Raw genomic sequence first — 27167 nt, forward strand, 5'->3', positions numbered from 1 at the left:
ATGGGCTGGAAGAGGAACAACTGCATTAAGAAAAATAGAAGAATAGATTAACCAAAATATGCTGAATGAAGGGGGAAAAAAACAAGGGGACAATGATGTTTAAAAATGCAGCTGAAATGAAAAAAAAGTATAAATATAAGTATTACATTATCAGCTAATATTCATCTGGTAAAAAGTAAAGACGAGCATTGGGATGGAAATTATCTATCTTGTTATATAATATCAGAAAGGATATGATACCATGAACAGTGAAAGAAGTCTTTTGTAACAGTACCTGTGGATATGATCAGCGTTAAAATTAATTCACACTATCCTGGCAGGAAAATCGTCCTTCATATTCTGTCCAAATGCATATATTTACTGATTTCTAATACCCAAGTCCGTGTAGTAGAATTTTTGTTTCAATAGGTTTCGAGATATGTGTTCAGGAAAGGATATATCCTCACCTGTCATCAAGGTTCAATTTCAAGGGTATTGACACATTATGGGACAGATGATCATAATCATTTAGCAATATGCTTTAACGCATATCATAGTTGTTTGCTTATTTTGGAAGATACACTTTAAGCAGCTGCAAAATCAATAAATAACATGATGACTCACCAAAAAATGTAATATTTACATATAATATACTAAAAAAGAAACTGCAGATGCTGGTTTATACCAAAATATAGGCACAAAATGCTGGAGTAACTCAGCGGGTCAGGCAGTATCTATGGGGAAAATGAATCGGTAATATTTTTGGTCCTGAAAATGGTCCATTTGGGTCCATTTATCCATTTTCTCTTGAGATGCTGCCTGTCCTGCTGAGTTACTCCAGCGTTTTCAATGATGGAATGTAACTGCTTTGACGTTAATCTCTTGCTTGTGTTCACAGGGGCATAATCTGACCCTTTTTTTTCTCTGTGTATTATCTCATAGCAACATAACGACAGGAGAGATTAAACTTGATGCAATCTGTAATGCTCATTGTCAGTGTAACCGTCATTTATTTGATCCAATCTGTGGTGTAGATCACGTCCAGTATTTTTCTGGATGCTATGCCGGTTGTACGAATACAACAATGAAAGATGACCATCAAGTAAGTCCCTCTAACTTAAGATAATTTATTGATATTTCTGATTTATTGTAAATTGAATTTAAATTATCCAATAATTATGCAAATGGTACACTGAAAAGTAACAGTAAGGTGGGCATGTCAGGGTACACACCTGTTGGATACTGCATTCTGCACTTGTGTGCATCACCTGCAAAAGAGGGAGATGAGCGATAGTGAGTGTGTTGCCATATGTGTGTGTGATATGCTTTGCATAGTTGAATAGCTGAAGTATCTGATATGAGATGTGCAAGTGAATATTAGAGTATTGGTAAGCATCTAAGTAAAGTTATTGGTAAATGTGGTGTTTTGCAGTTTCCTTTACTTTGATTTGATGAAGCCATTAAACTTCTTCTGACACTGGTATTCGGTCATTTGTCATTGGGTTGTTATCTATCTGATCACCTCTTCCCACTGATATTCCATTTCATCCTTTTGGTACTTCCCTAGCTTGTCTAGGGAAGATGTCTACATCTTCCACCAAGGTCTCAAGATTTGAATCAATGAATCAGGGTGTCCACTTCCAGCGCTGCCTTCATTCTTACCCCCTGTTTCTTGTTCCCCAAGGTGTAAAATGACGCATAATGTTGCCTTAATTCAGGTTCCTGCCTTTTAAGAGTGGAGGTATATCTGGCATATGTGCAAATTAGTTTCAACTGAGTGGGACCTGAAATTATTCACGATGAAATGTGTGTTAATAAGGAAACCATCCTAATTGGTTATGTGACAATGTATCCAAAGTTCTTATACTAGGTATACGATGAATGTATTCAATATACAATACTAGAAATGCTGCCTGTCCCTCAAGTTACTCCAGCATTTTGTGTCTATCTTAGGTCTAAACAAGCATCTGCAGTTCTTTCCTACATACAATGAATGGTATAATGGCAGTTTCTATACCTTCTCAAAGTCCAACTTCGATAGCCATTACTGCTCGGGGATGTGGTGGAGATATAGCTTGCGCACACACCGCACTCTGAGATAACAAAAACAAATCTTCCAAATGCTGTTTCTTGATTAATTGGTCTTTATTAAAGTAGCACAAATCAAAAGAGTAATTCATAACTTTTCGTTCTTATCAACTGTTTCTTCTTCAAACAATACAGTAAAAATCGTGTAGTCGTTATCGTGTGGTCCTTGTGAGTGTAGCTGGCGCGAGTGTGGCTGGCGCGAGTGTGGCTGGCGCGAGTGTGGTAAAAAACTGTATTCTCCATCCTCCGAGACTAAACTGACCCACAATCTCCGTGGCTAGGCAAGCCTTCCCAGATATGGACACTCCCCATTACGTATCAAATCACACCCACAAGCATGCAAAAAAGACAGAAACTAGAAATATTAAACATAGCCATAATACAATAACAGTAACTAAATTAAGCGTAAATGGTTCCTACACACCGGCCCCTAATTGTTCTGCGTATATAACGAAGCAATTACCAATAGATATTAAAAGGAGCTATAAAAGCTTAATATATATCAAAAACAAAAGTAATATGCATTATATGTTGGCATTCAAACTTCTTTAGCGATTCTTCAATCTTCTCCTTCACCTTCTTGAAGCAGACATATCTTGGTTATCGGTCTTACCAAGATGTTGTCCTTAGTCTAAAGTCGTTCAGTACGCACAAAACCTTTAACGTCTGGCATGATCTCCAGTATCCTGCCCATCGACCAAGAACCTCGGTGCAATAGAATCAACCACCAAGACGATATCACCTGGAATAAAATTTCTTCTTACTCTCAACCATCACGGTTTCCAAAAAAGGTCTGCCATATATTGTACCTGTCTCCATCTGCGTCCAATATACAAATCTTCCTTCACAAAGAGCCCAGGTGGTAACATTGGCTTTGTTTTCAACAGAAGAATATGATTTGGTGTAAGTGCTTCCAGGTCACTCAGATCATCAGAACTCTTGGTAATGGGTCGGTCATTCAAAATTGCTTCAATTTCACAAAACAAAGTTTGCAATCCTTCATCATCCAGAACTTATTGTTTAAGAACAGAGCGCAGCACATTTCAAACCATATGGATCAATCGTTCCCAAACACCGTCGTGATGGGATCCCGCTGGGGGATTAAAGTTCCATCGTATCCCTTGCTGAAGCATATCATTCTGAATCTTGTTCTGATTCAAGCCTTTCAGTGCTTCTCTCAACTCTCTTTCCGCTCCAACAAAATTCGTACCATTATCTGATCTTAATGATAAAACTTGACCTCGTCGACAAATAACTCTTCGTAATGCATGAATACAGGAGTCTGTGTCAAGTGTAGATACAACTTCAAGATGTACCGCACTGCTTGCCATGCAAGTGAAGATTACACCATACCTTTTTACCAGACATCGTCCTCTTTTGACCTCGATAGGACCGAAATAATCAACTCCTACCTCTGTAAATGGAGGATTATCAGGTTGAATCCTTTCCAGAGGCAAGTCTGCCATTTTCTGTTCTCCAACGCTTCCTCGCTGACGTTTGCACGCAATGTAATTCTTTATAACCTTTCTTGCAGCGGAGTTACCTTTGACAATCCAATATTTTTTACGAAGTTTCGACAACATGTGATTTCTTCCTCCATGTTCATTATTAAGTCGTAACAGCAGTGTTGAAATATGAAAGTCCTTCGAGAGAATAATAGGATGCTTAGTCTCTTCAGGCATCGCTAGTTTATTTAGGCGACCACCTACTCTCAGAAGTCCTTTATCCAGTATCGGATCAAGCCTGTATAAATGACTACTTCTTTTAACACCATGTTCACCAGCTTGTAATGTTGATAGCTCTTCCTTATAGACAATAGGTGCAGGAGGAGGCCATTCGGCCCTTCGAGCCAGCACCGCCATTCAATGTGATCATGGCTGATCATTCTCAATCAGTACCCCGTTCCTGCCTTCTCCCTATACCACCTGACTCCGCTATCCTTAAGAGCTCTATCTAGATCTCTCTTGAATGCATTCAGAGAATTGGCCTCCACTGCCTTCTGAGGCAGAGAATTCCACAGATTCACAACTCTCTGACTGAAAAAGTTTTTCCTCATCTCAGTTCTAAATGGCCTACCCCTTATTCTTAAACTGTGGCCCCTTGTTTTGGACTCCCCCAACATTGGGAACATGTTTCCTGCCTCTAACGTGTCCAACCCCTTAATAATCTTATACGTTTCGATAAGATCTCCTCTCATCCTTCTAAATTCCAGTGTATACAAGCCTAGTCGCTCCAGTCTTTCAACGTATGACAGTCCCGCCATTCCGGGAATTAATCTAGTAAACCTACGCTGCACGCACTCAATAGCAAGAATATCCTTCCTTAAATTTGGAGACCAAAACTGCACACAGTACTCCAGGTGCGGTCTCACTAGGGCCCTGTACAACTGCAGAAGGACCTCTTTGCTCCTATACTCAACTCCTCTTGTTATGAAGGCCAACATTCCATTGGCTTTCTTCACTGCCTGCTGTACCTGCATGCTTCCTTTCAGTGACTGATGCACTAGGACACCCAGATCTCGTTGTACGTCCCCTGTATTCTTGTCTTTGACAGAAAGAGATAACTGCATTTTCTGCCTTAAAAAGATTATCCAGACATAAACCAGATGCCTTAAAAACTTGCATCTCTCTGTCAACCTTTACTTTTAGCTTGCCAGGATCCGTTTCAAAGCTACTCACAGCAGCCCGAGTTTCCTTTCTCTTACGAGTCTACTGCAAAAGCATTGTTTTTAATTTAAGAAACCAAGCTACCACAATCTTCAACTTATTCCATGATGAGAAATGGGTAATTAAATAGTTTGTTGAATCCAATAGATCCTTGATAATGGCCTTCACTGAGATGTCTTGCTTGATCTCCGGACCATTAGCAGAGATTTCAGTTTCCAGGTTAAACTTTGGCCATTCTCAGTCTGGTTTACAGAGAAACTCTGGCCCATTGATCCATCTCTTACTGCTTAAGAAGCGGTCTGCTGTTAATCCTCTAGAGGCTTCATCCGCAGGATTTTCCTTGGTATGAACATATTTCCACTGTGATACATTAGTAGCATCCCTTACAAAAGAGATCCTGTTTGCTACAAATGTTAGGAAGCGTTTTTTTTCATTGTTGATGTACTTAAGCACCGTCATACTATCGGTCCAGAAGGTAGATTCCTCCAGCTTAAGCTGCAATTCCTTTTGCAGCAATATGTCCAAAGACATACAGGTATGTAGGTTAATTGGCTGGGTAAATGTAAAAAATGTTGCTAGTGGGGTGTAGGATAGTGTTAATGTACGGGGATCGCTGGGCGGCACGGACTTGGAGGGCCGAAAAGGCCTGTTTCCGGCTGTATATATATGATATGATATGATATGTCAATTGTGACAGCTAAGACTGCAGCTGCAAGCTCCATTCTGGGAACCGTCACTTGCTTCAATGGTGCCACTCTAGCCTTTCCCATTAAGAATGCAACATGTACTTCATTGTTATCATTTTCCAGTCTTAGATATGAAACAGTACCGTAACCACTTTCACTTGCGTCAGAAAAGTGATGCAGCTGTGCATATTTGATTCGACCAAAGTTTGTAGGCTTCATACACCGGCCCACTCGGAACTCCGAGATCTTGTCGAGTTTTTGTAACCACTATTGCCAACGCTGAGAGAAGATTTGCGTTATACTCTCATCCCATCCAAATTTCTTCTTACAGAGATCCTGCAAAATTAACTTGGCTGGTAGTGTAAATGGTGCAAGAAATCCCAAAGGGTCGTAAACAGAACCAATCACGGACAGGATGCCCCGTCTTGAACATGGTCAATCCTGAATCGAAATTCTGAACTTGAACACATCTGTTTCAACGCACCAGTGCAATCTAGTGCTCTCTCTATGGGCAGATTGTCTTTATCCAAATCCAACTCCCGGGTCTCCTTGGCTCTGTTATCTAGTGGAATGGTTTCCAATACAGCATGGCTGTTGCTAATCCATTTTGATAGCATGAATCCTCCCTCGTTGCAGAGGGAAGTCAAATGTTATACCATTTGAATTGCTTCCTGTTCCGTTGACATGGATTTTAAACAATCGTCCACATAGAAATTGCTCTTTACTGTGTTTGTCACTTCTTCTGGAAAGTGAGCTTTATTGTCCTCTGCGGTTTTCCTCAATGCGAAGTTTGCACAACTTGGTGATGACACTGCTCCAAAGAGATGTGTCTTCATCCGGTATTCAACGAGATCTTGTTGTGCATCACCATCCAGCCACCATAGGAATCGCAAGTAGTCGACATACTTTTCCGATACCTTGACCTGATGAAACATTGCCTTGATATCCACCATCAAAACTACCGGCTCTTGTCTGAATCTGATGAGACCTCCGATGAGTGAGTTCGTTAGGTCTGGACCCTGCAGCAGTTGACAGTTAAGTGATTTACCCTTGAAAACCGCAGCACAGTCGAAGACCACTCTTAATGTTCCTTTCTTTGAATGATACACCCCATGGTGTGGGATATACCAAAGCTCTCCATCACTTCCATTCAGCTGGTCTTCTGGCACCCTTTTGGCATAACCATTATCAATCATCTCTGTGAGGAAAGATGTACATTCATCATGAAATTTCGTATTCTTGCCAAATTTGCATTTCTGATTCTGAATGCGTTCTGCAATGCAACGGTTATTCGGCAGACTAACACTTTCTTGTTTGAAAGGTAAGTCTAGGCAATAGTGTCCTTCTATCATCTTTACTGAGTGATTCATAATTTCCAAAATTTTTACTTCTTCTCTGGACATTTCTTCTGATTCCTTGCTGGTTCTTTCACTGAAGTCGTGATTATATTGCTTGGTCAACAACTCCTCTAGATTTACAATAGATATTTGATTGATGGCAGCAGCAGTATAGTTATTCTTTTTCTTGCCTTTGTTGTTCCTTCTCAAGGAGCCATAGATAACCCAACCGAGTATGGTTCTCACAGCAAACGGTTCATCTCCTTGACTGGTGACAACTTTTCTAGGTTCTAATGCCTTCAAAGTATTCGTTCCATTAAGTAGGTCAATATCAGAATTTATTTTAGGTATCTTGACATCCTTCAAGTAAAGCCATTTTTCCCAAGTCTTCTTGCTTAGGTATATTTGGATGAGAGATGGGCATAGTCTCGCGTGTAAACACATCAGGTATTTGTATAAAAATGGTCTTCCTCCAGACTAGATATTTCCATACTTGTGATATGATAACTAAGCATTTCTGACCATTCATGGTGTTCAAGAGAAGCTTAATCTTTTCTCCTGTAACGTCCAGCCTTCTCATCAAGCTTTCTGTGCATAAGGTAGCTGAACTTCCACTGTCCAAAAATCCGTATGTTTGCAACACTGTATTCCCCTCACTGCTCCTTACCTGTACTGGTAAGATGGAGAAAATACAGGTTTCTACCCCGGCCCCAATATGCGCATTTATCTGAGGTGAGGCAACAACATCACTCGTAGCTGGCTTCTCCTTTTGTTCCATTTGCTCCGGCTTCTCGTCCGTATTCCTCTGTTCAATGTGAAGCAATTCAGGATCATCTTGTTTGCATATATTACAAGTTATCCAATTCCTGCAGTCTTTAACCATGTGTCCTTTCTTCAGACATCCATAACAGATTCCTTTCTCCTTCAAGAAGTCATTTTTTTCTTTATATTCCTTCTTCTTGAATTTTCGACACCATCTTATAGTATGACCAACTTCATTACATGAAAAACAAAACCCTTGAGGCTTAATGGTAGATACATCTCTTTTCATTCCGTCCTTTGTTTCGACGGGCAAAACTGCTTTTCTTAGGTCCTGATCTCCCCTTTGTTTTAGTAAAGGTAGAGCCTTTGACGGTCGCTGGTTTAAGATCTTGAATATTCCCATGGCGTAGGTTTGACATTAACCGTACTTCTCTTTCCATGAAATTCAGGTCAGGAAGCATGGCTCTCTATCGTCAACCTCCTGTATCAGGCCTGCTTTATCTCTCCACTTTTCTCTAAGCCTATAGGGCAGTTTTAGAATGATAGCCTTCATATTACTAACAACATTCATTTTTTTCATGTGAATGCTATTTCTAATCGAATTACAACAACCCCTAAGAAAGGCTGGAGCGATTGGGCTTGTATACACTGGAATTTAGAAGGATGAGGGGGGATCTTATTGAAACATATAAGATAATTAGGGGATTGGACACATTAGAGGCAGGAAACATGTTCCCAATGTTGGGGGAGTCCAGAACAAGGGGCCACAGTTTAAGAATAAGGGGTAGGCCATTTAGAATGGAGATGAGGAAGAACTTTTTCAGTCAGAGTGGTGAAGGTGTGGAATTCTCTGGCTCAGAAGGCAGTGGAGGCCAGTTCGTTGGATGCTTTCAAGAGAGAGCTGGATAGAGCTCTTAAGGATAGCGGAGTGAGGGGGTATGGGGAGAAGGCAGGAACGGGGTACTGATTGAGAGTGATCAGCCATGATCGCATTGAATGGCGGTGCTGGCTCGAAGGGCTGAATGGCCTACTCCTGCACCTATTGTCTATTGTCCATTGTCTATATCGCAAACTCATGCAAAGCCTTCACATCTTCCGCCTTGATAACTGACCAAGCAAAGGCCTTTTTCATGTATGCGTTAGCAATCTTCTGTTTGTTACCAAAATGCTATTTAAGCAACTCTCTTGCCGTTTGATAGCCCTCATCCGCAGGCAAATGTTGACAACTTTTAACAAGCTGGTTCGAATATCCACTTGTGTATTGCTCCAGATATCGTAAGCGATCTCTGCGACTTGTACTTTTGATTTCCACTCCTTCTTCAAACACTACTATGAAAGTTTCATATTGTAAAAGATCACCGTCATATTTAGGAATTTCCATTGGGGGTAAGGTGGAAGAGAGATTTTGTTGAGCCAGGAGCTCGCTGATTCTCGTTTGATTCCTTACCAATTCATAGAATTCACTTTGAGATCCCTGGTTTAGTACAACGGGGCTTCCCCTCTTCCATTATAGATGAGGCTCTCACTAGGACCTCTTCTATATCCCGCAGCTCTGCTCTTGCTCCCCCTCCCCCTATTCGTAACAAGGACAGAATCCCCCTCGTTCTCACCTTCCACCCCATCAACCAGCGTATCCAACAAATCATCCTCCAACATTTCCGTCACCTCCAACGGGACCCCACTACTGGCCACATCTTCCCATCCCCACCCCTTACAGCGTCCCTTCGTAACTTCCTTGTCCACTCGTCCCTTCCTACCCAAACCACCCCATCCCCGGGCACTTTCCCCTGCAACCGCACGAGGTGCAACACTTGTCCCTTTACCTCCCCCCTCAACTCCATCCAAGGACCCAAGCAGTCTTTCCAGGTGAGACACAGTTTCACCTGCACTTCCTCCATCTCATCTATTGTATCCGCTGCTCTAGATGTCAACTTCTTTACATCGGCGAAACCAAACGCAGGCTCAGCGATCGTTTCGCTCAACACCTTCGCCCAGTCTGCCTTAACCAACCTGATCTCCTGGTGGCTGAGCACTTCAACTCCCCCTCGCACTCCCAGTCTGTCCTTTCTGTGCTCCTCTAGTGCCATAGTGAGGCCCACTGGAAATTGGAGGAACAGCACCTCATATTTCGCTTGGGCAGCTTGCAGCCCAGCGGTATGAACATTGACTTCTCCAACTTTAGATAGTTCCTCTGTCCCTCTCTTCCCCTCCTCCTTCCCAGTTCCCCTCTATCTTCCTGTCTCCACCTATATCCTTCCTTTGTCCCGCCCCCCTGACATCAGTCTGAAGAAGGGTCTCGGCCCGAAACGTCTCCTGAGATGCTGCCTGACCTGCTGAGTTACTCCATCATTTTGTGAATAAATACCTTCGATGTGTACCAGCATCTGCAGTTATTTTCCTGCACTACCTGGTTTAGTGCAGATCGATCCAGATAAAGTTTGTCATGAGTCCCATAATCAGTTGTTTGTCTCTGGCTGGGTGCAGGTGGCTGATGAACAGGCCTCTGAGAAGAGTACTGGGTTGGCCCATCTCGATCATTAACAGACATCCCAAAGGTTGGTTGCTTCAGTCTAGCGCCCGGTTGCTTTGGTGAAGTTTTGTCGGCCATCCACTTACTTAGTGCCAGTTCTGCATCACGAGACCAGACTGGCTCTGGCTGTGGGTTGACTTTAGCTGCTGTTTCCAGCTTAGTAGCTCCTTCTTGGACTAAGGGACTCTTCTTCTGAGATACTCTTGAGCCGCATTTTGATCTTTGGCCTTCCAGTATGTCCCTCCTTGCCACGAAGCTGCCAGCTTTGTGGTTATTTCCAACCGTTCCTTCACCCTCTTCAGCTGTTCTACCTGCCTCTTCACCTATTTTTCTTATCCCTCAATCTCATATTTTTTCTCTAAGGCGGCAGCTTCTAGCGAGAGAGCAGCCATCTCAGGTTCAGCTTCCATTTGAGCAGAGACCTCGTAGTTGAACTGGCTACAGAACCAGATTTACGTCTGGATCTTTGCGTTGAATCGTTTGGGACACTATCCTAGGATGTAATTTCTTCTCCCACTTCAACGCCTTGTTGCATCGCACCTTCTACTGTATAATGCAATGTTTGAGCTATGGTTTCAGACAACAAATTCTCCACGTCAGCCATGAAACCATCGAAAAATTCCCTAGGAACCACTGAGTGTGCCATTCAAGTTGCTCCTTTGGTAGTTGTAAACATGGTATTGAGTGTTGTTTTTCTTCAACCCCATGGCAAAGATTGAGTAGTTGATCCAGATTAGATTGTACAATGTTCGCATTCTCATCTGATTCCATTAGTTCCTTCTGATATTCAATTAATTTGATGGTGTAGTGTGCCAAGTAGGCCGAAATAACGACAAGTAGTCAGGGTTAACGAAAGTGTGTTTACTGTATCTAGCTGGAACTGCAAGGGGGATGAGAGTCATGCGGTCCTTGACCTTTATACTCCCGGCCGAAGTCCGCCTCCTTGGATCGACCCATTCCCGTGCCGAGGGGTCGTGAGTGGTATGGCCCGACCCTCGGGAGCCGCCACAATGGCTTGCTTCCACAACATTTCTCTACCCTTCTGGCATCTTTCCAGATAGGCTGCCTCTCCCTTCTCCGAAAGTTTAGTGTTTTTTTTCCCATATCTTCTTGATTTTTGCTCGGCACCTCCCTCCTGTAGCGGTTCTTCATACTTACCTGATGGAAGATCCATGATGAATTGGTGCTTATCGCTATGTTCCATAAACACCAGAAGAATTCAAAACAGAATGAGTATTTTTTCAAAACACATCATTAATTCCAAGGCTGAGAGTCTTCGGCCAGTACCTATGGTAAACAATCGCTAGCTGAGCACGTTATCTTGTAGAAGTTCACAACATCGTTAATTTTCAAGGTCGTGCTCTGCGAGTTTGGTTTTCTCATGTCCGGGGATGGAATGGAGGTATGGCTTATGCACACACAGCACTCTGAGATAACAAAAACAAATCTTCCAAACGCTGTTTCTTGATTAGTTGGTCTTTATTAAAGTAGCACAAATCAAAAGAGTAATTCACAACTTTTCGTTCTTATCTACTGTTTCTTCTTCAAACAATACAGTAAAAATCGTGTGGTCGTTACCATGTGGCCCTTGAGTGTAGCTGGCGCGAGTGTGGCTGGCGCGAGTGTGGTAAAAAACTGTATTCTCTCCATCCTCCGAGACTAAACTGACCCACAATCTCCATGGCTAAACAAGCCTCCACAGATATGTACACTCCCCGTTACGTATTTTCAAGATCATGCTCTGCGAGTTTGGTTTTCTTATGTCCTCGTAGCGTAAACAAGCATGCAAAAAAGACCGAAACTAGAAATATTAAACATAGCCATAATACAATGACAGTAACTAAATTAAGTGTAAATGGCTCCTACAAATGGTGTTGGAACCTACTGGCATGCATCCCCCAGAAAGCATTATGTTAGCACAAGATTTCATGAATGATTCTATTTCAAGGCAATACATCTTATTATACTAAGCTGTACCAACTTGTTAGAAAATCTTCACCTTGATTTCATTTATGTGATCTAGTAGTTATCACAATTATTGTGATCATTTATGTGATCAGTGCACCTAGGATGTCAAGATTCTAGAAAAGTATCACCAAGGTTAAGAGAAAAGAGTCCCATTTTAGTTTAGTTTAGTTTAGAGATACAGCACAGAAACAGGCCCTTTGGCCCACCGAGTCAACGCTGACCAGCGATCCCCGAACATTAAGACTATCCTACACACACTCGGAACAATTTACAATTATACCAAGCCAATTAACCTACAAACCTGTACATCTTTGGAGTGTGAGAGGAAACCAGAGATCCTGGAGAAAACCCATGCAGGTTGCGGGGAGAACGTACAAACTTCATACAGGCAAGCGCCTTTAGGCAGGATCGAACCCGGGTCACTGGCGCTGTAAGGCAGCAAAGTGCCACCCTAGTTGTTTCTAGTTGTTATTCATTAACCTCCACCCCCACTGTAAGTCCAGGTTTTCAAACACTGGTTAGGGGTTGAATTGTATTTAAATGTGATGGTTCACAAAAACATAGATTACCAACAAGCATACATGACCAAGGATGATATGAAGAACTATCCACAAGCAAGATAGACACAAAATCTTTATTTCTCTTTTTTCTTTCCAACCCTGACAAGAGGCCTAGTAATATTTGGATATCAATCTGAACTGTTCAGGATGGTCATAAAATATTCAGAAGTTCATTGCTCAAACTCTTTCATTCAAGCATTCTTTACCATGTCTTCCGGAAAGTTTCTTTTAGCAATTTCTGGAGGGAAAGACATTTATACATTGTGAAGTACATTTTTACTCTACTTCTGTTTAATTATTTTCAAAATTACATTAATGTAGAACATCTGAAATCAATGGACATCAAAGCACAAGGACTCCAATGGCTAGAGCCATTCCTCGCACCGAGGAAGATGGTTGTAGGTGATGGAAGTCATTCATCCCAGCCATAGGATGTCAGTGCTTAGAGTTATTCAGAATAGTGATCTAGGCTCAACTTTTGTCAGCTGCTACATACAGTAAACAATCTTTCTTCCATTGTAAAGGTCAAAAATGGAAATGTGCAATGAGGTTCACTGGAGGTTGCCGAACAAAGTGAGAGCATTTGGAATAGAGGGTACCAGTGTGGATTGAAAGTTGGTTAACCGATAGAAAACCAAAGGTAGTAATATATAGGCCATTCTAAGACTGGCTTCTGTGACTTGTTGGACACCACAGGAGCCTCTGCCTAAAATCTTTACAACCTATTTCAACAATTATATTGGCATGCCAAATATGGCATGTTCATCCTGGTTGATGCCATGACGCTAAGTGGTAATATGAAAAGTGATGGGGATGCAAAAAGGATTCAAATGGAGTTGTTGATCAAGGACAAATTGAGTGAAATGTGAAAAAATATGAAAAACAGAAATTCTGAGTATTTTGTAAATGGTGAGATAGTTGAAAATTATGATGCTCAAAGATACATTGATATCTTGGTGCAAAGTTAACATGCTGGTACATTGGGTAACGAGGAAAAAATATACATATATATTATAAAGTCATCCTAATACAATTACATATAGGATACCAATAATTTGATGAATACCTTGATTAATGAGCACAATTTTGGTCTCTTTATCTAAAAGGATATTCAAATTACAGAATGAAAGCAATGAAAATTCACAAAAAAAGACTGATTCCAGCAATTGCAGGTGTCATAAGAGAAAAGATTGAGTAAGCAAGACCTCTAATCTTTAGTCTAAAGGAAAATAAGATGTGACCTAATTAAAACAAACACGAGGGTCACAGCAGCATATACAGTAGGTTTAAAATGGGAAGAAATGTCCTCATCAAAAGTGGTGAATCATGAGGGCTGTGATGTTATTGGTTCCCTTCAAAATTGAGATCAATAGATTTCTGGATATTGGAAAAATCAAAGGGTGTGGAGGAAAATTATGTAGAGGTAGAGATAGTTTTGATAATTATTGAAGAAAATCAAGTTTCAGCTAAATGACCAACCGTGGCTCATCCTCCTTACCTTTGCTGATGATTGAACATTTCACATGCATATTTACTGAGTGATTCTGTTGACTTTTAACATACATCAAATGCTTCGGTGCTGTAAATAGCAGGAAGCATATATCCCAGACCAGTGTCGCTTCCAGGTATGTATTAAAAAGCAAATGCACCTGAATTTCTGAGATGTAAATTAAAATCTATAACTAAAATCAAATATATTACGTTTGTACGTATTACATGGAATAGTAGATATGGCTATGTATTCTCTGGCAGATTTTAGAATGTCCAAATATAGTTCATGTTTAGCCTCAAGCTTGCCTCAGAACACAGTACTAATTGAAATATTTTTTGAGACAAAAAACAATCCAGCTGTGGGCTAGGTGGCTTAGTAATATTAAACAGTTATGCAAAACAAAAAAGATAACCATTTGCAAATCCTGGCATTCTAGCTGTCGCTCTTGTTTCATCACCATAACTTATATCGAAGGTTTGTCAGAAACAAAGTTTCTGCAGCAGTGTTGAAGCAAAGTAGAGGCAACTCTGGGGATATTTTGGATGTCTAAATTGTGTTTGCTTTTTGTATTACAGGTTTTTGACGGGTGTGCTTGTATCCCCCAAAATATCTTTGATTACGATGCAAGTAGAGGGAGATGTGATTCGGCATGTAATCACATGCCCATGTTTTTGGGATTATTTTTGTTCGCTGTCGTTTTTACATTCATGACAAGCACGGCAATTACAACGGCTATTCTCAGGTATGTTGTATATTCAATACCCTCTTGACATAGCCATAGTATTTTGAAACCAATTGGCACTGTAAAATGCTTTGCGGTATGTCAAGAAATAAGAGGCAACACGGTGGCGCAGCGGTAGAATTGCTGCCTTACAGCGCCAGAGACCTGGGTTCGATTCTGACTACGGGTGCTGTCTGTACGGAGTTTGTACATTCTTCCCGTGACTGCGTGGGTTTTCTCCGGGTGCTCTGGGGTCTCCTCCCACATTCCAAAGACGTACAGGTTTGCAGGTTAATTTGGCTTTGGTAAAAATTGGAAATTGTCCATAGTGTGCTAGTGTACGGGGATTGTGGGTCAGTGCAGACTCGATGGGCCGAAGGGCCCGTTTTGACGCGGTATCTCTAAACTAAACCAAACTAAATAAGGTTTTACATATTATTTATTAGTTTCTGATTCAAATTCAACTATTGTCATATAAACCAAGCTGCAAATGAAATGGCTAGTTTACATGAAGGTTACAGAGTAGTATATGCAGTATGCATGCAACAATGATAAATACAACAATGAATACATCAATAAGTGCAAAAGAACAGAATGGTGCAAGAGTTGTGAGGCCTGAGTTGTGCAAAAAATATATTAAAGTACAACAATGAAAAATTGGATGATGTAGACTTTAAGAGTAAGAGTGTGTAGGAAGGAACTGCAGATGGTGGTTTAAACCGAAGATGGACACAAAAAGCTGGAGTAGCTCAGCGGGACAGGCAGCATCTCTGAGGAGAAGGAAGGAAGGTAAGAGAGTAAGAGTGTGTGGCAGCTCCTCTGTGAATGGGGTGTGTCTGAGCTTTCAAGCTCCTGTATCTTCTCCCAGAAAGTAGATGAGAAAAATGTGAATCTCCAGGGTAATAGGCATCCTTGACAATCTTTCCAGCCTTCTTAATGCAATGCACTGTGAAGATCAGCTGGATGGAAGGAAGTGACAAGCCTGTGACAATCTTCTTCCTGTATGAATATAGACATTAATTGTATATATTGAAAGGGCATTCAATCTGAATTGTGCACAGTACACTTAGCACTGATTACTTTTGCAGCTTCTGTGCTGCGCATTGATCTTTGGTGATCTTGCAGAAGTAAAAGCACATTTCTGCTAACTAATGTCTTGTATTTTCCATGGCATGGGTGGCCAGCTGTACATTCCCCAAAACACAGTCAGTGTTATTCATATTTCCCCAGTCTGTGAAAAACATTTGCGTTTTGCTTGTGGCTATCGTACCTGCCTATGCCGAGCCCAGAATCAAGCTAGAAATCCCTCTGCTAACATCCGACCTTTTCTCCTAAATTTCTTGCATAATGCAGAGCAGCGTGAGTGGCTTAATCATTGAGACAGAACCAACATTATGTCACCCAGAGCAGAGCATGACTAACTGACCCAGATTTGTTGGGATCTGACTATATAAATCATGTACAAGTTGAAAGTGCATTCTGATAAAATATCCAGGATTCAGATCAGGTCATGTTGTGGCATTTCTGCTCAGTACTTTATGTTGTACTTGTTCTTGATCAGTAGTGAGATAGTTGGTTTATTGCTTTTAATTTTTCCAAAATTCTCTCAGTGAAAATTACATGAGATGGAAGGAAAGCCAACGTGACTCCTTTATTCAATAAGGGAGGAAGACAGAATGTAGGAAATAGCAGACCAGTTAGCTATCATAGGGAAAAATGTAAAAGCTATTATTGAGTATATTATTTACAAGCCATTTTGGAAAGTTCAACAGAATCAGGCATAGTCAACATGGTTTTGTGAAAATGAAATCACATTTGGCTAGTTTGCTGGACTTCTTTGCAAGTAATGTACAGGGGGATAAGGGGGATCTATGTGTGTGAGGGTGGATTTGCTATGCCTAGATGTTCAGAGGTTAACATGTCAATGTGGTGTGCCAGAAGGATCAGTGCTGGGGCCTCAACATTTTACAATTTATATAAATGATTTAGATGAAAAAACTGAAAGTATAGTTGCTAAATTTGCTGAAGACACAAAGAAAGGTAGGAAAGTAAGTTATGAAAAGTATGTAGAGAGGCAACAAAAGAATATAGATGGGTTATAAAAATGGGCAAAAGATCTAGTGAATGGGGCATAATATTAGAAATTGAAAAATTGTCCATTTTGGCAGGGAAAAAAAAAAGAAGAATAATGTTATAGTAAAGGCAGAGTTCAGAAGGTTTTAGGTGCTCGTGCATGATTCTCTCGGAATCAAGAAACGTTGGAACACTTTTCCTCAAAAAGCAGTCTTTAAATATTGCTAAACATGGGGTGAGTGGTTACTGTGGGTAAATGAGAATAAATGAGAATATAGAATAAAGATTATAATCCGATCAGCCTTGATCATATTAATTGGTTGATCAGGCTCGAGGAACAAGCAGCCTATTTTACCCAGAATTATTTCTTGGGTAAATTCACACCAATTGCAAAATTGGTACATTTATATGCAGCTGAATGCTGGCAAATTTATTGCTTTGACATGGCGCCCCATTACTTGCTGCCTTGTGAACAAACAGTTCTGTATGCCATTCATCCTCAGTGGACAATGGCAAGCACTTGAAACATCGACATCAGCAGTCATAACTTTAGGAGCTGAGTTATGCCTCTGACCTCAAGCAACTTTTCATTTTGCATCACAGAATTTCTGACAAGAACAGTAGTGGTTTAGCATGCCACCTGCTTTTAAGATTAAGATTTCAGTGTCTTTAGGTCTTCTTGAGTGTTGAGTTTCTTCTGATTTCACCCCAGCCAGCTTGCGTGGTTAGTTCACAGAATGGTTGATTTAGGGATGCCATGAGGCATGTGACTTGTAACTGTTTGTCTGTGCCAGTTCAACCATGAACAGATCAGCATTTCTATACAACATTTATGTGCGGAGGCTAAATTTATAACCATGCCACCTCTGAAGGCCACACTTGAGAAATGTGTTTTACTTTAAATGTGTACAACCAGATAAATATATTTGTCTTATTTAAAGACACAAATGCCATAGTAGTTACTGTTCCACTCAGCCTTCTTGACGTTTCAATCATTCTGCCCCTTTCTCATTACTCCAATTACTGCCCCATGCCTGTATATATATATTGCCAGTACCACTTTCCCCTCACCAAATGTAGGCCCTCACTAAATAGGCCCACAGTATTATACAGCGATGTTCCTGTGCATACCAGTATTGTAGCCTAAGAAGTGCCCCGACCCAAAACGTCAACTATCCATGTTCTGCATGGTTACTGCCTGACCTACTGAATTACTCCAGCACTTTGCGTATTTTTTTCCAAACCAGCATCTGCATTTCTTGTTTCTACACTTCAGAAACACCTTGTTCTACCTGGACCTATCTGATCAACAATCCATTTTCAACCTCGAGTGTTCCAAAGATGGTACCAATGTTGAGTTTAGTTTAGAGATACAGCGTAGAAACAGAACCTTCAGCCTACTGAGTCCATGCTGACCAATGATCACCTGTATACTAGTTACAAATTCTGTAGGGCAATTTACAGAAGCCAATTAACCTACAATCCCACACGTCTTTGGAATGTGGGAGGAAACCAGAGAACCTGGAGGAAACTCACACAGATGCCACCTGTAGTCAGGATCAAACTCGGGTCTCTCGCGTTGTAAGGCAGCAATTCTGCCGCTGGGCCACTCACCACGTCCTTATGTCTAGATTGATGTTTCCATCACTCTATTCAAAGAGTTCCATCAGAGTTCAAAGTCATATTCCGTCAGAGTTCAAAGTCATATTGCCTCTCGAATCCCTCAAGAGTTATTCTATCCAAGTAGCCATAGTACATCTCGAGCATTTCTCTAACTTGCTCCTCATGTAAGGTCACCCAAGCAATGTGAAGAAACAATTTCAACGACTTGATTTCAGTGAGAAATAGGTGGCATTTGAGGAACTTGGTTTTCCCACCCCTGCAGTATTCCTTAGAGTGCTGGTAGTGATGGTGTGCCAGTCTGCCATAGTTACCAACATCACAAGGCACCGAGAAAAATACCACCAATACCATCTTTGCAAAATACTTCTAATTTATAGAAGGACAAGCAAACTGATTTCTGAGTTGTCTCCCAGGTGAACATTGAGGCTCCATTGACATTCAAATCAGCCACTTTGTGACAGAGCACACCTTTGCCAGTCTCCAGATACAGACACACGAGTCCAGGCTATGTCATTACCAGGCAGGCAGATAAAAATGTTCAAGAATGTGTTCATAATCTTACTGAAGAAACGCAACATCCTGACTGACTCCTGCAAATTCTTTGCTCCTAGAAATCTCCACCATACTTTTATTTGGTATATATCCTCACTAATATTTATGTGTTCATATATAATATTTATATGTTCTGTTTTTGTTAATTAATCAACAAGAATTTCCTGATTTATTTGCTTGCAGGTGTGTTCCAAGTAGCCAACGCTCGTTTTCATTAGGAATTAATTGGGTCTTTGTACGGCTCCTGGGTAAGAAGCAGCCATGATTACATTAATACTGTGAAAGCTTCTGCAATATAAAATTAAATACATCTTTAAAACCTGATTTATAAATGGAATGTGGCTTTCCTGAGTGAAACTAATCACATAACATGGTCACTCCAAATTTCCTTGGATTTTCATTAGATTCACGTCATTCCTGAAACTTATTATTAAGCCTTAGGGTCTTGATTTCGGGATGTGCCTTCTGAGGATACTGGTACTAGAAAATAGAACTGGTGATATGGAACTGGTGTTCATGCTGAATATCACAACTGATCATGCCCACAGCATGTTCAGACCTGAAAACCCATACATTTACAGGGCTGAAGCACACTGACTCCAAGTAGGTGCAACTGGACTAAACCAGGGAAACATCCTGACCTCATAAATTCCTGCAATGTTCTTCAAAAAGTCTGGACCTGTCCTCTTGCATAGGTGGCATTTGGCAATGCAAGTCCAGTGATGGACTGTAGTAGGAAAGAACTGCAGATGCTGGTTTAAATCGAAGGCAGACACAAAATACTGGAGTAACTCAGCGGGACAGGCAGCATCTCTGGAGAGAAAGAATGGGCGGGACAGAGATAGAATGTAGTCGGAGACAGTAAGACTGGTGGGAGAACTGAGAAGGGGGACAATAAGACTGGTGGGAACTCCTCGATATCCTGCAGCTCCACTCTTGCTCTTCCTCCCCCCATTCGTAACAAGAACAGAGTCCCCATTGTCCTCACCTTGCACTCCATCAGCCGTTGCATTCAGCATATAATCCTCCAACATTTTTGCCACCTCCAACGGGATCCCACTACTGGCCACAACTTCCCATCTCCACCCCTTTCTGCTTTCCGCAGTGACCGTTCCCTCCACAACTCCTTGGTCAACTTGTCCCTTCCCACCTAAACCACCGCTTCCCCAGGTACTTTCCCCTGCAACCACAGGAAATGCAACACCTGCCCCTTTACCTCCCCCCTCGACTCCATCCTAGGACCCCGACAGTCTTTTCAGGTGAGGCAGAGGTTCACTTGCACCTCCTCCAACCTTATCTACTGTATCCGCTGTTCCAGGTGTCAACTCCTGCATATTGGCGAGAACAAGCGCAGGCTCGGCGATTGTTTCGCTGCACACCTCCGCTCAGTCTGCCTTAACCTAACTGATCTCCCTCTTGTTCAGCACTTTAACTCCCGCTCCCATTCTCAATCTGACATTTCTGTCCTGGGCCTCCCCCATTGTCAGAGTGAGGCCCAGCGCAAATTGGAGGAGCAGCACCTCATCGTTCATCTGGGTAGCTTACACCCAGCGGTATGAACGTTGACTTCTCTAACTTCAAATAGCCCTTGCTTTCCCTCTCTCTCCATCCCCTCCCCCTTCCCAGTTCTCCCCCGAGTCTTACTGTCTCCGACTACATTCTATCTCTGCCCCACCCACTCCCCTGACATCAGTCTGAAGAAGGGTCTCGACCCGAAATGTCACCCATTCCTCTCTCCAGAGATGCTCCCTGTCCCGCAGCATTTTGTGTCTACCGATGGACTGTAATGTTGCACTGTGGTGCTGTGTACTTCATTCAACCACAGTGGAATCTTGTAAGTTCTGACAAGATCACAGCTGGGAGAAGCTGATGATTGAGAGATCATTGTTATTGCTGGGAAAAAAACCAAATGCTGGAATAACTCAGCGAGTTTGAAGAAGGGTCCCTATCTGAAACGTCACCTAACAATGTTCCCCGGAGAAGCTGCCTGACCTGTTGAATTACTCCAGCATTTTGTATCTTTTTTTATAAACCGCCATCTGCAGTTCCTTGTCCCTACATTATAATTTCTAGGGTGTGTTTTTAAACCATATTACGCCAAGGTCATTTTTTAAAATACAATAGTTGAAGAATTGGTTAGAGAAAAATTTGGTGGGTATTTTTTTTGTGACCAAACTTTTGCCAGCTCTTCAGAATGAAATTCAGTCCCCTACATGGATTTTCTGAATAAAACTATGATTTGATCAAAATGAATCTGTTCACGCCTATTAGTAATTATACATGATCCTTGCATCATATTGGATTAGAAATTAGAAAATTTCTCATAGATGGAAATGGCAGAGTGTTCTTAGTCTGAAATGCATTTTGGGGATTGAGAAGAGAAAGGCTGTTCCATTCTCCAGAACTGATCTCCTCACCTTGGTAAGCCAGGGACAGTTGTTTTTATTGGCATCAATATTTACTCAATAATATTCTTTTGTCACAATTTAAGTTGGTAGGTTATGATGGAAATCCAAAGGTTCTCAGAACAAGAAGGACTTGTTGAAGGTTCAGATGAAGAGTCATTGATCCTGATCATTAATTCTGTTTCTCCCTCCACAGTTGGTGCTTGAACTGATGAGTATTTTGAGCATTTTCTATTAATATTCAATATTCCTTTCACTGCTGTTTTAACTTTTCCTTTGCTAATTTACAGGTGCCATTCCAGGACCGATTATTTTTGGTACAGTGATTGATAAATCCTGTATCATATGGAATGAAGATGAATGTGGCAATCAAGGTGCATGCTGGACGTATAACAACCCAAAAATGGCTCTCTTATTTATCGCAATTGGTAAAATATTCACTCAATTTCTATTTGGAAAAATGTAAATGAAATTCTAAACTTTAAGTAGTCAATTTATTTCATGGTTCTTTGAGTTGAAACATCATGAGTTAAGGTCCTGACCAAATGGGATCACCCGAGCTAATTTTAGTCTTGAGATCAAAATGAATTGTAAATGTTGAATTTAAAGTGATGCTCAGACCTGTGCAAACTGTCAATAGGAAGTCTAGCCTTCTCTAAGACTATGAATGTCAGGTGGAAGTTCTTTAACTAGATAAAGAGTAATGTGTCACAAAGTTGAATAGAGAGGATAAAGGCCTTTTGGAACACATATGCCTTCACTGCTTCTGACTTTTCTTCTTAGCCAATCACTCAGGATCGAGGATAACTTGCCTTCACACCAGTTTTGCGGTTCCAGTTGAAGTGTTCCAGCTTCCAGAGGGAGTGCAGTGTAGGTTCATCAGGTTAATTCCCGGGATGGCGGGACAGACATATGATGAAAGAATGGGTCGACTGGGCTTGTATTCACTGGAATTTAGAAGGATGAGAGGGGATCTTACAGAAAGTAATAACATTCTTTAAGGTTTGGACAGGCAAGATGCAGGAAAAATGTACCTGATGTTGGGGGAGTCCAGAACCAGGGGTCACAGTTTTAAAATAAGGGGTAGGCCATTTAGGACTGAGATGAGGAAAAACTTCTTCACCCAGAGAGTTGTGAATCTGTGGAATTCTCTGCCACAGAAGGCAGTGGAGGCCAATTCACTGGATGTTTTCAAGAGAGAGTTAGATTTAGCTCTGAGGGCTAAAGGAATCAAGGGATATGGGGAAAAAGCAGGAATGGAGTACTGATTTTAGATGATCAGCCATGATCATATTGAATGGTGATGCTGCCTCGAAGGGCTGAATGGCCTACTCCTACACCTATTTTTCCATGTTTCTATGTTCCTATGAATGATCAGACCAATCGAAGATCTCTCCCACATGGATTATCAAACTAGAAACAAGAAACTGCAGATGTGGCGTAGAAAAAAATACAGAATTATAGAGTAACTCAGCAGATCAGGCAGCTTCTCTGGGGAAAATGGATAGGTGCAGCTTCTCATGGCTACATAAATTTCCGCCAACATCTGAAACATGTGCAGGTTGCCATGTTAATTGGTTATTGTAAATTACTATTATCCCTTGGTCGTAAGTGGGTGATGGGAAAATCAAGGAGTGTTAATGGCATTGGGAGAATAAGTTACAGGAAAATTGGTCTAGCATGGGAAATTGGGAGAATGAGATAAATGTAATATCAAGGAACCACAGATGCTTAGTTACGCCAAAGATGGAGTAACTGGAAAAGACTGAGTGGTGTAAAAAATTATGCAGGGCCTAGATAATATGGATAGGAAGTATATATACCATTTCTCAGAGAAGTTGACAACTAGGGGCAGTATATTTAAGTGATGTAGTAACTTCGACCTGAAATATTAATGCTATTTCTCTCGCCACAGATGCTGCCTAACCTGATATAAGGGCTTCTGGCATTTGGAGGAACTCAGTGGGTCAGGCAGAATCTGTGGAGGGAAATCTTTCAGGTTGACACCCTTCTTCTGGACTTGGGTGTCCAGAGGAAGGATCTCGACTCAACATTTCGGTGGAATTATGTCATTTGCTCTGACTGCTTTGGGTGTGACTGTACCCACGAGCGTTATCGCGGATGTGAGATCGGCTTTCCTGAGAGTGGGCCTGCGGAAAGCAACTGGCCCCGATGCAATCCTTGGCAACACCCACAGGACAAGCATATTCCAGCTGGCAGGAGTATTCATAGACATCTTTAACCGCTCCTTAATCCAATCAGATGTTCCCATTTGCTTTAAGAAGACCACTATCAGCATCCCTTAATGACTGCTCTCCAATGGCACTGATTGTGAAATGCTTTCAGAGGCTGGCAATAACGCACATTAACTCTTAACTCCAGCCTTCCAAACAGCCTTGATCCACTGCACTTTACCTACCATCGCAACAGGTCCACAGCAGATATTTTCTTTTCCCAACACTGATCACTGGAAATTCTAGATAACACCTACATCAGACTTATTTATTGACTATAGCTCCTTCTTCAACATTATAGTCCTGAACACATTTATCTCCAAATTCTTGGACATAGGAGTCAGCACCCTCCTCTGCAAATGGATCCTCGACTCACTAACCCATAAACCACAATTAGTGAAGACAGTTAAAAAAACATTTTCCACAATAATTCTCAACATCGGTGCCTAATAAGGATGCACTCTCAACCTCTCACTATAATCCTAATACATTCACAACTGCATTGCCAAATTCTACTTTAACATGTTTGCAGATGACATCATTATTGTGGGTCTGATCTCGAACAATGATGAGATGAAGTATAGGAAGGAGATAGAGGAGTTTGTAACATAGTGTCAAGACAACAAACTTTCCGTTAATGTCAGCAAGATGATAGAGCTAGTTATTGACATCAGGAGATGTACATGCCTCAGCCATCATCAATGGTGCCAAAGTGGAGATGCTTGAGAGTTTCAAGTTGAGTAAATATCACTAACTATTTGTCATGGACCAACTACATTAAACATAACATAGAAACATAGCAAACAGGTATGGGAGTAGGCCATTTGGCCCTTCGATCATGGCTGATCATCCAAAATCAGTACCCCATTCTTGCTTTTTCCCCATATCCCTTGATTCCGTTAGTCCTAAGAGCTGTATCTAACTCTCTCTTGAAAACATCCGGTGAATTGACCTCCACTGCCTTCTGTGGCAGAGAATTCCACAGACTCACAATTCTGCAGATGAAAACGTTTTTCCTCATCTCAGTCCTAAATGGCCTACCCCTTATTCTTAAACTGTGATGCCCTGGTTCTGGACTCCCCCAACATCGGGACCATTTTTCCTGCATCTAACCTGCCCAATCACTTAAGAGTTTTATGTTTCCACTAGACCGTGGACCCGTTAGGTCCAAACCTCTGGTGCATTGGTGCAGCACCCTTTCCTCCCCCCTCCCCACTCCCCCACCGCCTCCTCCCCACCCCCGTCCCCTCTGCACACAATACTTCAGGTGTGGTCTTACCAGGACCCTGTACAACTGCAGCAGGACCTCCTTGTCCCTATACTCAAATCCTCTCGCTATGAAGGCCAACATGTCATTAGCTTTCTTCACTGCGTGCTGTACCTGCATGCTTACTTTCAGTGACTGATGTACAAGCACACCCAGGTATCATTGCACCTCCCCTTTTCCTAATCTGACACCATTCCAATAAGGATCTGCCTTCTTGTTCTTGCCACCAAAGTGGATAACCTCACATTTATCCACATTATATTGCATCTGCCCATGCACCAACCTATCCAAGTCACCCTGCAACCTCATAGCATCCTCCTTGAACCTCACACTGCCACCCAGCCTTGTGTCATCCGCAAACTTGGAAATGTTACATTTATGTCCCTCGTCTAAATCGTTAATATATATTGTAAATAACTGGGGTCCAGCATTGAGCCTTGTGGCACCCCACTAGTCACTGCCTGCCATTCTGAAAAGGACCCGTTAATTCCTACTCTTTGCTTCCTATCTGCCAACCAGTTCTCTATCCATGTCTACATTGAATTCAGCCAAGAAAGCACACCAATGCCCGTTACTTAAAAACATAGAAAATAGGTGCAGGAGGAGGCCATTCGGCCCTTCGAGCCAGCACCGCCATTCATTGTGATCATGGCTGATTGTCCCCAATCAATAATCTGTGCCTGCCTTCTCCCCATATCCCTTGATTCCACTAGCACCTAGAGCTCTATCTAACTCTCAAATCCATCCAGTGATTTGGCTTCCACTACTCTCTGTGGCAGAGAATTCTGTAAACTTCTTCAGTAAACAAAGGAAGTTCTGCATGTCTCCAATGACTCTTACTAACTTCTAAAGATGCATCTTAGAAAGCATCCTCCAGAGATACATCGCTGCTTGGTTTGTCCACAGCTCTGCCCAGAACCTCAAGAAATTGCTGAGAATTGTGGAAATAACCCAGTCCATCACACTATTAGCTGTCCCCTAAATGACTCCATCTACATTTCATGCTGCCTCAAGAAAGCAGCCATCATAATCAAGGACTACTTTTGTTCTGGTTAATTCCTGTTCTCCCCTCTCCCGATTCAGTTTTTCCTGAATCTGGTGATGCGTGCTTCCAAGCTTTTGGAGGCACTCACCACCAAATTCAGGAAAAGCTGCTGCCTTTCTGTAATCAGACTACTGCATGGTCTTCCCATAAGCTGGGGTTCAGTCTTCTCTGCATTTTTCTCTGTAGGACTATATTCTGTACTAGATATACTTTTGCATGGCTTGATTGTACTCATCTATAGAATGATTTGACTGGATAGAACACAAACTTTTCATTGTATCATAGTTTATATACAATAATAATCCAATACCAATACCAAGATGCAGCCTGATCCACTGAGTTTCTCCAGCAGCTTATTATCTGCTCGAGGTTCCAGCATATGCATACTGTAGTGTCTTTTTTTCTGTTTTTATTATGGTTTTAAGTTTACTGATAGAAGGATTAGTGGGGAGTTGAAGAACATTTGTTTTCACCTTCAAAAATATAGGTTTCAGCAACTCACTACCCAAAAGGGTGGAAAAGACTTCACTGGTATTTGAATGAATACCCAAAGATTTGCAGTCAGGGACAGAGAATGGAGAATAATTCCTATAAGAATATAAGTGTAAATGCAAGAATAGATCATCCAATCCCTCACATCCGTTCTGCCAATCAACAAGATCAAGGGTGGTTTCTTACTTGAGTGACATTTTGGCTTTTTCAGTGCTCCAACATTGAACTAATTCACATTTTAAGTGAAGTCAAGTCAAGTTTATTTGTCACATACACAATGTGCAGTGAAATGAAAGTGGCAATGCCTGCGGATTGTGCACAAAAAATAATTACAGTTACAGCATATAAATAAAGTTAATAAAGTTAATAAAGAGAAGACAAAATTTAGTCCCTGGAGTTATAAAAGTTAACAGTCCTGATGGCCTGTGGGACGAAACTCCGTCTCATCCTCTCCGTTTTCACAGCGTGACAGCGGAGGCGTTTGCCTGACCGTAGCATCTTGAACAGTCCGTTGCTGGCGTGGCAGGGGTCCCTCATAATCTTGCTGGCTCTGGATCTGTACCTCCTGATGTATAGGTCCTGCAGGGGGGCGAGTGTAGTTCTCACCATCCTGTCATAGAAACATAGTCACATAGAAAATAGGTGCAGGAGTAGGCCATTCGGCCCTTCGAGCCTGCACCGCCATTC

The 27167-nt window shown here is 41.6% G+C and overlaps 1 protein-coding gene and 1 long non-coding RNA gene across 2 annotated transcripts in view; one reads left to right on the plus strand and one right to left on the minus strand.

The window, feature by feature from the left end:
* Nucleotides 1–27167, plus strand: part of LOC144592093 (solute carrier organic anion transporter family member 4C1-like) — a 70122-nt gene that overhangs the window by 40145 nt on the left and 2810 nt on the right. The window contains exons 9-12 of the mRNA XM_078396431.1: nucleotides 922–1081; nucleotides 14644–14810; nucleotides 19221–19285; nucleotides 21733–21870. Of these exons, the coding sequence (XP_078252557.1) occupies nucleotides 922–1081; nucleotides 14644–14810; nucleotides 19221–19285; nucleotides 21733–21870 (530 nt within the window). The remainder of the gene's footprint in view (nucleotides 1–921; nucleotides 1082–14643; nucleotides 14811–19220; nucleotides 19286–21732; nucleotides 21871–27167) is intronic.
* Nucleotides 26800–27167, minus strand: part of LOC144592094 (uncharacterized) — a 37814-nt gene continuing 37446 nt past the window's right edge. Inside the window, exon 4 of the long non-coding RNA XR_013547069.1 lies at nucleotides 26800–27090. This is a non-coding gene — a long non-coding RNA (uncharacterized LOC144592094). The remainder of the gene's footprint in view (nucleotides 27091–27167) is intronic.

This window comes from Rhinoraja longicauda, chromosome 3, assembly GCF_053455715.1.
Source record: "Rhinoraja longicauda isolate Sanriku21f chromosome 3, sRhiLon1.1, whole genome shotgun sequence".
NCBI classification, from domain to species: Eukaryota; Metazoa; Chordata; class Chondrichthyes; order Rajiformes; family Arhynchobatidae; genus Rhinoraja; species Rhinoraja longicauda.